Source organism: Bubalus bubalis, chromosome 6, assembly GCF_019923935.1.
Source record: "Bubalus bubalis isolate 160015118507 breed Murrah chromosome 6, NDDB_SH_1, whole genome shotgun sequence".
NCBI lineage: Eukaryota > Metazoa > Chordata > Mammalia > Artiodactyla > Bovidae > Bubalus > Bubalus bubalis.
Genome location: NC_059162.1, coordinates 6305238 through 6317697, shown reverse-complemented (window position 1 = coordinate 6317697; position 12460 = coordinate 6305238). Strand labels below are relative to the sequence as shown.

The 12460-nt window shown below is 38.7% G+C and overlaps 1 protein-coding gene across 1 annotated transcript in view; it reads left to right on the top strand.

Annotated features, from left to right (window-relative positions):
• The window catches only part of RGS4 (regulator of G protein signaling 4), a 59379-nt gene extending 56448 nt beyond the window's left edge, over positions 1–2931 (top strand). The window contains exons 7-8 of the mRNA XM_044944866.2: positions 149–315; positions 695–2931. Of these exons, the coding sequence (XP_044800801.2) occupies positions 149–315; positions 695–934 (407 nt within the window). The 3' untranslated portion in view covers positions 935–2931. The remainder of the gene's footprint in view (positions 1–148; positions 316–694) is intronic.
• Positions 2932–12460: the final 9529 nt, after the last annotated feature.

Sequence of the window (12460 nt, the reverse complement as noted above, 5' to 3'; positions counted from 1 at the left end):
ATTCTCTGACCCTCAGTAATCCCTCCAGCAGGGCAGATAGGGAACTATTTGAACCAATGCTTTCTTCCCTCAAGTATCCCAGCTTTCTTTGCAATACAGTGTCCACCGGTGCAGTGACAACTGTCTCCTTCTTTCTCCTCTGTCATAGGTGGGCTGGCAGCTTTCAAAGCTTTCTTGAAGTCCGAATACAGTGAGGAGAACATTGACTTCTGGATCAGCTGTGAAGAATACAAGAAAATCAAATCACCCTCTAAACTAAGTCCCAAGGCCAAAAAGATCTATAATGAATTCATCTCAGTCCAGGCAACCAAAGAGGTAAGTATACATGGAACAGAACTGTATAGATCTTAAAGAAACTTTCTATAAGTTTCAATAACATGGATCCTTAGATGATGTGAGTTAAAGCTACAACAGTGGAGCGGGTTATTACAATCTTGACGGCCTCAAATAAGTTCGTTAAGTAAAAAGCTTTTTCATCGAGATGACTCAGATTATCTCCCTTCATGAATTTGCTTCGAATGAATCTTCCGAGTTTGTGAGAAATAAGGGGAGATATTTCCCTGGGTTCTCTCACATGTGTCAGGGTGGAGGTATTCACTCCTGAGGTATAGAGGGTGCGCACTCGTACAGAGCTCACAACCTCCCATCCTTATGGGGTAAAATGTATAATGGACCTTTGATCTCTGCCCCTCAGGTAAACCTGGACTCTTGCACCAGGGAGGAGACAAGCCGGAACATGCTGGAGCCCACAATAACTTGCTTCGATGAGGCTCAGAGGAAGATTTTCAACCTGATGGAAAAGGATTCATACCGCCGCTTCCTCAAATCTCGATTCTACCTTGATTTGGTCAACCTTTCCAGCTGTGGCTCAGAGAAGCAGAAAGGAGCAAAGAGTTCCACAGACTGTGCTTCCCTGGTCCCCCAGTGCGCCTAGTCCTCACTCAGCAGTGGGAGGCTGAGATGCCAAGACTATGCCCGGAAAATCCGAGGCCAGATATTGATCTTTATTAAGCACCAGTGCTTTTTCCACATTGCAGCCTAGTGTCCATGCTGCTGGCTATGTGTGAGTCACTCCCATACAAAAACTAGATAACATTTTGGTGTTCATCAGGGCAGGACCTCATCCCAGTCCAATTGTCTCAGATTTCCTTTAGTGTGCCGTGTGAGCAGATATCTGAATAATGGCCTTGTGGGTCTGGATTTTCAAAGACTTGGCAGTACTCTCCTGCCAACAGTGTGACCTCAGGTTGGTTGGTTCGTGGTTGGTACACTTCACGTGACATCCACAGGCACATGTGTTCTGTAAACATCTTGAGATGTTTAGATGGGGTTGATCTGTTTTGTGTATCTCTGTGTGCATGTATGTCTGTGTGTATGTATGTATACACACATATATACATACTCGCAGTCTGTATATATGTATGCATGTATACATACATATATATTTCTGCAAGAATAGACAAGAGAGACCCAAGGTGCTCATAATTAGACTGTGTGAACATATTTACATGCATGTTTTGATCCCTTGCCTTTCACTCTGCAACTGAACAGAGCAAACTAAACCAGCTGCCCTGCAGGCTCCAAAAGGAATGCTAACCTGTGGAAAGTTGATTCTGTAAAACTCCATGAGTCTTGCTGGAGAAGCGTGGACTTCATGCTTAATTTAACCATCGACAGCTTCCAAGTTGGATAGTATTCTAAGGAGCAAACATTAAAAAATGTTATGCGTGTCTGACACAGTGCTGTCTTTGGCTGGTTGTCACTAATGGCACTTTTGAGTCCCCAAGCTGCTGGACTCCCCTTCTTTGCCTGGGTGCTTGATGCATAATAGCAGCAGCCAGGTTGGTATGGAGTTGGAGAAAGAGTGCTTGAACTGAATGAAGAAACATAGATAAAGCCTTGCCAGCTCTACCTACCATAAGACGCTGGTTTAGTATGGGCACAGAATTTAAAGGTTAATGTTCTTATCCCCTTCTCTTTTTTCCTCTCTTGATTAAGGTGCTCTTCTCATTTTGTTTTTCCCTGAGAACTTTAGCCATTAGATGACGCTCCTTAATTCATTGTGGTTGTTTTTCCCCCCATAATAGCTCTAGGCTATATACTTGTTCCTTATAAACCAGCATCAGGGGAAAGATTACATTTTATAAGGGGAGAACATGTTTTCACAAACTGAAAAGCCCACATAAATTTCTCTTTTGAAGTTGGAAACTGGCTCATTGAATCCCAAACATCAGGACTAACAGAGGCTGAAAGCATTTCATTGTAGGTTCTGAGATGAAATGAGAGAGAAAAGGGATAAAAGAAAAAAAGGATATCAATTTTAAAACTACTGTTTAGAATTTTCCAAGGCACATGAAATACTTGAAAATGTCTCATTTATGTTATTTATGATGTTTTGTGTAATGTTTTTATTATTGTATTGTTTTATAAACGGAGGTGCAAGATATCACCTGAATTATTAATGAATGGCCAGGAAGTAATTTTCTTCTCATTCTTCTAAAATTACTGCCTTTGAAGTGCACACATATTCATGCATGAACACGGCACTGATTCTTCCAGTATAACTTACAAACATGGACACCTTTGTGGTTTTTAAGCCAATACAATGGGCTGTAAAATGAAGACATTGGAGTGTGTGTATAAAAGTCTCATTGTATTAAATTTATAGGTTTCCTCAACTGTACCCTTTCTATATCTCTAGCAGTTTTGCTTTCCATGCCTCCAGAGTTTCTCATCAGTGTCTCTTTCTGTTATACACATTTCCACACTTTGTCTCTAATTAACTCCAGGATCCAAATGTGTAACTCTATCGGTCTTGCCCTGTTAGAACTGTCATGATTTTCAGACCGTATCTGTACTCACAGACTGCTGTCTCACCAATAGGTCTGGAAGGTCATTTTGAATGAGAAGTAAATTATTTTATGTAATACATCTCTCAAGTGTGTTTTTCCATTGTATTTCCTCCTTATTTCATCACTATTTGGCATGCTGAGCTTCCCTGCTCATGGTCCATGGACAGAATACTCCTTCCATGTGCGTGCCCATTTTTATCATCATGTGCTTTAACAGCCTCAAAGCAGATGCTTCCAGTGAAACACACACAACTTAATAATAAGGGTAAATAAATACTTCATACAAAGCTATCTGCTTGCAAACACATTAATGATCCACAGAGACATGTTATGAGAAATAATAGCAGAGTGTGGGGCAATTGTAGAAAATGGCTAATAACCAGGTTTTTATCTCTCCCATGCCAGCTCTGGGAAAGAAAGTGGAAAATGAAAATTGTTTATGTCTTGGTTCCTGCCACTGCTCTGTCTGCCTTTATTCACAGAACTGAGGCAGTCTTGGCTTCAGAGACTTTGCTGAGCAGATTTGGTGGTTTACGTGCAGGTCCTCCATAAATTCTCAAGGGATGCGTTCACCTCCCAGAGCGACACTTGTTCTACCTCTGTTTCTAGACTGACTGAGAGAAGAGGGAGTAGGAGGGGACTGAGCAGGAGCAGGGGAGCTGCAGATGACAGAGAAACAGGCCCCTGCCAAAATGGCTCAGAATGCTTTTCTTCTTTACGCATTGTTTTCCCTAGAAAAAACGTCATAGAACATTCACATTTACAGTCGTAGGTATTGTCGTGAGACCTCCCCCCTCCCCCTACCTCTCTCATGCTTACAAGGTGTTAGGGACAAAGGGTCTTATGCTATTTTGAGGAATAGATCCTCTTAAGGATCCGATGAAAACAATGAACTGTATACTAATAAAAATACACAAAGAAATCCAAAATCCTCATAAATATTTAAAGGAAACTCTTGCAACTCCAAAATGCACAAAGCTGCTAACATTCTCACACACTCTAGGTATGTCAGACTCTCACAGAGACTGTGAGGTTGCAGTTCATACAACTCAACATCAAAAAGAGAAAAAAAAACCCAATTAAAAAATATGTGACAGAGCCCCTGTTTGGCAGAACACAAGAAAATTTTGTAAAGCGATACTCTTTCAATTAAAAAATAAAGTGGCAAAAAACCCACACTCACACACACACACAAAGTGTATAAAAAAATAAGCTGTGGATCTGAGCAGATATTTTCCAAAGAAGACATACAGAAGGCCAACAGATCCATGAAAAGATCCAACATCACTCATGATCAAGAAGATGCACAGCAAAACCATGAGATATCACCTCACACCTGTCAAAATGGCTAGTATCAAAAAGTTAACAAGTTTTGGTGAGGATATGGAAAAAATGGAAGCCCCATGTATTGTTGGTGGGAATGTAAATTAGTATAGCCAAAATGGAAAACAGTATGGAGGTTTCTCAAAGAATTAAAAATGGAACTACTATACAATCCAGCAATTCCACTTTTGGGTATTTCCTAGAGAAAAAAAAAAACCCACTAATTTGAAAATAATGTATGAACCTCTATATTCATTTTAGCACTATTAACAATCGCCAAGATACGGAAGCAACCTAAGTGTCCATTAATGAATGAATGGATAAAGAAGATTTGGTATATAAATATACAGTGGACTATTACTCAGCCATAAAGAAGAATGGAATGTTGGCATTTGCAGCAATATGGATAGACCTAGGGGGTACTATGTTAAGTGAAATAAGTCAGAAAAAAAGCAATTTCACTTATTTGTGGAACCTAAAAAGCAAACAAACAACAACAGCAAAAGAACCTAAACAGAGCAAATGAATAAGCATAACAAAACAGAAATACAGTCACATAAGTGCAGAGAACAAACAGGTGGTTGTCAAAGGAGAGGGTGGTGGGGAGATGACTAATATAGGTGGGGGAGATTAGGAGCTACCAACTTCCAGTTACCAAATAAATGAGTCATGATTCAGTCATGGGGATGAAATACACAGTGTAGGGAATATAGTCAAGAATAATTAATATTTTTGTATGGTGACAAAGATGGTCAAAATGTACAAACTTTCAGTTATAAGATAAGTAAATACTAGAGATATGCATTGGAGAAGGAAATGGCAACCCACTCCAGTGTTCTTGCCTGGAGAATCCCAGGGACAGTGGAGCCTGGTGGGCTGCCGTCTATGGGGTTGCACAGAGTCAGACACGACTGAAGGGACTTAGCAGCAGCAGCAGCAGAGATATAATGTGTGTACATGCTAAGTTGCTTCAGTTGTGTTCAACTCTTTGTAACCCTATGGACTGCAGCCCATCAAGCTCCTCTGGGATTCTCCAGGCAAGAATACTGAAGTTGGTTGCCATTTTCTTTTCCAGGGGAGAGATGTAATGTACAACTTGATTAATATAATTAACACTGTTGTAGGTTATATATGGAAGTCAAAAAAAGAATGAATCCTTAGAGTTCTCATCACAAGAAAAAAATATTTTTCTTTTATTTTGTATCTGTATTAGGTGATGGACATTCACTAAACTTATTGTGGTAATCATTTCATAATTATGTAATTTAAATAATTATACTGTACACCTTAAACTTAAAACAGTGCTGGATGTCAATTATATCTCAATAAAACTGGAAGACACTGATTCATTTAAAATGACTATATTTAACAAGGACCTATTGTATAGCACAGGCAACCCTACTCAATGTTATGTGGCAGCCTGAGTGGGAGGGGAGTTTGGGCAAGATGGACACATGTATATGCATGGCTGAGTCCCTTCCCTGTGCATGTGAAACTATTACAGCATTGTTAATCGGCTGACTCTAACACAAAATAAAAGTTAAATAAAACTGGAAGAAAAAAATATGATCATATAGGTATACGTATGTGTGTGAGTGAGTGTTGTCATGTCCGACTCTTTGAGACTCCGTGGACAGTAGCCCACCAGACTCCTCTGTCCATTTTCATTGTTCACTTAAAAAATATCATGAACAATTTCCCAAGGGTATAGCCATCTACCAATTATTTTTAATATAGCCTCATTAAATTCCATAGTTTGAATGTACCATATTTAATTCAAGAAGTTTTCACTTTTAATTGATAAAAATGCATGTTTAACAATGAATCTATATTAGCAATGTATAAATTAACAATAATAGGCATCCTTGTACTCCATCCTTATATGCTGGTATCTTTCGAGATGGAGTCCCAGAAGAAGGATAGGATCACTGGGATAAATTAAAATAAATAAAATTTAAAAATTAATTAATTATAATAATAAAAAAAGAATAAGTGCATTTTAAGTGTTAAAAATTCACATTCATTTGAACAGTATAAAAAGTGTCAGTTGCCCCATATCTTTATGGCATTAAATAAGTCATAATGCCATATTTACCGTAATGCCAGGTTTACCAATCTGATGGGATAGAGGTGACATCTTGTTGTTATGACTTGTGTTGTCCTAACCATTCATAAAGTTGAAGACATTTATAAAATTTTACTGTCCATATCTACATTTTGCTACTGTTCATATTCATTCCAAACTATTTTGATTTTCTTTTTATTAATAGCTAAAGCCCTTCCCATAAAAATTATATTAACTTTCTGCCTACCATATTTTTGACAATATTTTTCTGCCTCTGTTTATGGTATCTTTTGCAAATGAAAATGTCTTACTTTTTATGAAACCATCTGTCAAACTTTGCTTTATGGATCAAAGCTTCTTAGAAAGCTTACAAAGGCCACCTTCATCAGGATATTTTGCTAGTATTCTATGTTTAATGCTAATGTTTTTAATTAGATTGTCTTTAGTTCTATTTATTTTAATATACTTGAAATTGAAAATATTGAATTATAGTTGATTTACAGTGTTATATTAATTTCTGCTGTACAGCAAAGTGATTTAGTTATTATATATAGTCTTTTACATATTCTTTTTCATTATGGTTTATTAAAGGATATTGGATATAGTTTCCTGTGCTATACAGTTGGACCTTGTTTTTTAATCTGTCTTATATATAATAGTTTGCATCTGTTAATCCCACACTCCTAGTCCTTCCTCCTCTATCCCTACGCCCCCTTGGCAATCACAAGTCTGTTCTCTATAACTGCAAATCTATTTTTGTTTTGTAGATATGTTCATTTGTGTCATATCTTAGATTCCTCATGTAAGTGATATCATACATTTGTTTTTGTCTTTCTGACTGATTTCACTTAGTATGTATGATAATCTCTCTGTCTGAGGAGGCCTTACAAATAGCTGTGAAAAGACGGGAAATGAAAAGCAAAGGAGAAAAGGGAAGATATACCCATTTGAATGCAGAGTTCCAAAGAATAGCAAGGAAAGATAAGAAAGCCTTCCTCAGCAATCAATGCAAAGAAATAGAAGAAAACAATAGAATGGGAAAGACGAGCGATCTCTTCAAGAAAATTAGAGATACCAAGGGAACATTTCATGCAAAGATGGGCTCAATAAAGGAGAGAAATGGTTTGGACCTAACAGAAACAGAAGATATGAAGAAGAGGTGGCAAGAATACACAGAAAACTGTACAAAAAAGATCTTCACGATCAAGATAATCACGATGTTGTGATCACTCACCTAGAGCCAGACATCCTGGAATGTGAAGTCAAGTGGGCCTTAGAAAGCATCACTACGCACAAAGCTAGTGGAGGTGATGGAATTCCAGTTGAGCTATTTAAAATCCTGAAAGATGACACTGTGAAAGTGCTGCACTCAATATGCCAGCAAATTTGGAAAACTCAGCAGTGGCCACAGGACTGGAAAAGGTCAGTTTTCATTCCAATCCCAAAGAAAGGCAATGCCAAGAATGCTCAAACTACCGCACAATTGCAGTCATCTCACACGCTAGTAAGTAATGCTTAAAATTCTCCAAGCCAGGCTTCAGCAATATGTGAACCATGAACTTCCAGATGTTCAAGCTGGTTTTAGAAAAGGCAGAGGAACCAGAGATCAAATTGCCAACATCTGCTGGATCATGGAAAAAGCAAGAGAGTTCCAGAAAAACATCTATTTCTGCTTTATTGACTATGCCAAAGCCTTTGACTGTGTGGATCACAAAGAACTGTGGAAAATTCTGAAAGAGATGGGAATACCAGACCACCTGACCTGCCTCTTAAGAAACCTATATGCAGGTCAGGAAGCAACAGTTAGAAATGGACATGGGACAATAGACTGGTTCCAAATAGGAAAAAGAGTACGTCAAGGGTGTATATTGTCACTCTGCTTATTTAACTTATATGCAGAGTACATCATGAGAAATGCTGGGCTGGAAGAAGCACAAGCTGGAATCAAGATTGCCGGGAGAAATATCAATAACCTCAGATATGCAGATGACACCAATCCTTATGACAGAAAGTGAAGAAGACCTAAAGAGCCTCTTGATGAAAGTGAAAGTGGAGAGTGAAAAAGTTGGCTTAAAGCTCAACATTCAGAAAACTAAGATCATGGCATCTGGTCCCAGTACTTCATGGCAGATAAATGGGGAAACAGTGGAAACAGTGGCTGACTATTTTTTTGGGGGCTCCAAAATCACTGCAGATGGTGATTGCAGCCATGAAATTAAAAGACGCTTACTCCTTGGAAGGAAAGTTATGACCAACCTAGACAGCATCAACATCTCAGCATTATAAAGCAGAGACATTACTTTGCCAACAAAGGTCTGTCTAATCAAGGCTATGGTTTTTCCAGTGGTCATGTATGGATGTGAGAGTTGGACTATAAAGAAAGCTGAGCACCAAAGAATTGATGCTTTTGAACTGTGGTGTTGGAGAAGACTCTTGAGAGTCCCTTGGACTGCAAGGAGATCCAGCCAGTCCATCCTAAAGGAGATCAGTCTTGACTGTTCATTGGAAGGACTGATGTTGAAGCTGAAGCTCCAATACTTTGGCCACCTGATGTGAAGAGCTGACTCATTGGAGAAGACCCTGATGCTAGGAAAGATTGAGGGCAGGAGGAGAAGGGACGACAGAGGATGAGATGGTTGGATGGCATATTCGACTCAATGGACATGGGTTTGGGTGGACTCTGGGAGTTGGTGATGGACAGGGAGGCCTGGTGTGCTGCGATGCATGGGGTCGCAAAGAGTAGGACACGACTGAGCAACTGAACTGAACTGAACTGAGGTTCATCCATGTTGCTGCAAATTATTTCATTCTTTCAATGACTGAATAATATTCCTTTATGTATATGTGTGCACATATATATATATATATATATTATATATATATCTTCCTTGTTCATTTGTTCATGGACACTTAGAGTGTTTCCATGTCTTAGCTGTTGTGACTAGTTGTACTATGTACATATGGGCGCATATACCTTTTTGAATTATAGTTTTGTCCAGATATATGCCCAAGAATGCAATTGCTAGATCATATGGAGACTCTATTTTTAGTTTTTTTAAGGAACCTCCATTCTGTTTTTCATAGTGACTGCACAAATTTACATTGTTACATACAGTGTAAGAGGGTTCCCTTTTCTCCACACTCTTTCCTTCATTTTATATTTGTAGACTTGTTAATGATGGCCATTCTGACTGAAGTGAGGTGGTACTTCTAGAATTTATTATTTATTTAAAATTTTAATTAATTAAATACTTGGCAGCACTATGTAGCATATGGGATCTTATTAATAGATCCCTGATTAGGGATCAAACATGTGTCCTGTGCATTAGAAGCATGGAGTCCTAACCAGTTGACCATCAGGGAAGTCCCCTAGGGAATTTACTTTTATATATGAAATCAAACAAGGCCAAAAGTAATACCATGTGATTTTTGAATAATCTGTGCTTTTTCTATTTAGTTGAAATGTCATTTTATCACTTTAAGTAAGTTTCACTATGTACTACAATCTGTTTCTGAATTTTACCTAATGATGCCCATTTCTGTCCAATATTACCCTATAGCTTATAAGTTTTAATTCTTGGTATAAGGGCAACATTCACCTATTGTTTAATTTTTAGTTTCATTCTACAGATGAAAAAGTTTTTATTGATAATTTTGAAAATTAAAAACATATATAGAAAACAGAATAAAAGCTACCTTCAAGGGTAAAGCAACTACCCATCACCCTAAGTCAAGCATGTGGACAAAAAACTCATCAGAGGAAAGCCAGTCAGATAAATTAACTCATGTGACCAGCCAGACTCAAAAGCATGGTATAAGAACTAAAGCACTCCATTCATTTAATTCAGTCAAAATGTGTGTGCTCAGGCCTTTTTTCTTCCAGTTTTGCAAATAGTTTTCTTTTTGTAAACATATAATAAGTTTTAATCACATTTTAAAAAGTAAAAGTTAAGAATACTCAAATTATTCACACACACAAGATATTTATATGCATTCTTATAACTTATACTTTGAATTTTAATAGGTAATTCTAAATATTTTATCTTTTTATTTATTTAATTTTTATTGGACCATAGTTGATTTACAATGCTGTGTTAGTTTCAGATGTACAGAGAAGTGAATGAATTATGCATATTCATATATCCACTCTTTTTTAGATTCCTTTCCCATGTAGAACATTACAGAGGCCTTTAAAAAATGTAATGACCAACTAAATTGTTCATTATCAAAATCTTTTATTGTATTATGAATTGCTCTGCCTATCTGGGTCTAGATGCTATGTGAAAATATGACATGCTGCTGCTAAGTCACTTCCGTCGTGTCCGACTCTGTGCGACCCCATACACAGCAGCCCACCAGGCTTCCCCTCCCTGGGATTCTCCAGGCAAGAACACTGGAGTGGGTTGCCATTTCCTTCTCCAATGCATGAAAGTGAAAAGTGAAAGTGAAGTCGCTCAGTCATGTCCGACTCTGTGCAACCCCATGGACTGCAGCCCACCAGGCTCCTCCGTCCATGGGATTTTCCAGGCAAGAGTACTGGAATGGGGTGCCATTGCCTTCTCCAATGTGAAAATTCGACATGAGAAAATAAAATACAGGGTTTTGTCCTTTTTGTAATATAATAAAAGAAATTTTGAGTGAGATGACTTAGAAAGTGTTCACTTAGAAAAAGAGTCCAGTGTTTTAGGGTTTGTATGCAAAATGATGGGGTTTCCCAGGTGGGTGCAGTGGTAAAGAATCCGCCCACCAATGGGAGATGCAGGAGACTAAGGTTCAATTCTTGAATCGGGAAGATCCCCTGGAGAAGAGAATGGCTACTATTCCAGCATTCTTGCCTGAAAAATTCCATGGTCAGAGGAGCCCGGTGGGTACAGTCAATGGGCTCACATGACTGAGCAACTAAACACAAACACACACACACACACACACACACACACACATGCAAAATGATAATGAGGGAGCTGGGGCCAGGGACTATTGCACTTCTTAGTCACATCAATGGAATTAAAAAATGCCTGGAGAGGGAACTGAGTTTCCAAAGGCAACCTAAAATTTAATGGTAGTATCTTATGCTTATGGCATGCTTATTAGTTGCCAAGTGCATGATGAGAGTCTCATGTGATATCATTTAACCTTTAGAATAAAACTCTGAAGTAGGTGTGATTAGTAGCTTTCCATTGTGGATAGGGAAAATATGCTATAGTGAAGTCCAGAAATTTACCCATGATTATATACCAAAGAAGTGAAGACAGATTTTAGCCAAACCAAGAAGTCGGTTTCAAGTTCACACTTTTAATTAGTCTAGTTAAGAAGAAAGGGGAAAGGGAAAAGAGAAGGAAGAAGAAACCAAGCAAGCAAGAGAAGAATGACAGGAAGAAATATAGAGAGAAGAGACAGATAAAAAGAGTGGAGAAAGAAAAGGAAGGAGAGAAGAGAAAGACAGGAAAGAAAATGTTTTTTATTTTTTTAAAGTATATGAAAGATGTAGTAGAAAAAAAGAAAACAAAGGTATACATTGTGCAGGACAAAAAGTCAGACACTCATCAGTGCTCATGTCTGGTGGCTTCCCCGGTGGCCCAAACAATAAAGAATCTGCCTGCAATGCAGGAGACCTGGGTTCAGTCCCTGGGTTGGGAAGATCCCCTGGAAGAGGACATGGCAACCCATTCCAGTATTGTTGCCTGGAGATTTCCCATGGACAGAGGATCAGACACGACTGAGTGACTAACAACAGCACAGCTCCACCCCAGAGCATCATGCTGCTACTGTGTCGTCTCATGGCCTGCCCGAGCTGGGGCCGATGGATGGTCTCTCTGGGACTGGGAAAAAATGTTTGGAAAGCAAGGGATACTAGGCTAGGTTACTGATTAAGAATCATTTCTCTTTTCTTCTTCTTTCTTTCTCTAAATTGCCAGATCCTAAACTATTCTTCAGAGTAAGTCTTCTTTTTTTAAATACCTCAGGGAAGAAGAAAAAGGATATAAGAACAGCTCAACTCTCCCGTGGTTCTAGCTCACCTCTGCTTGGGTTGACCTTGCACAGGAAATCCAAGTCCCCTGCTGGAGTCACACACAGACAGGACCCTAGAAGGAAACAGGCGCTTGACATGAGGTCTTGGTCACATTTCTGCTGTCCCCACTCTGGGAGGGAAGCCACTGACGACCTCAGAATCTGGATTAAGGGAATTGCTCCTCACATGAGTTTGGTCAAGGCAACAGCC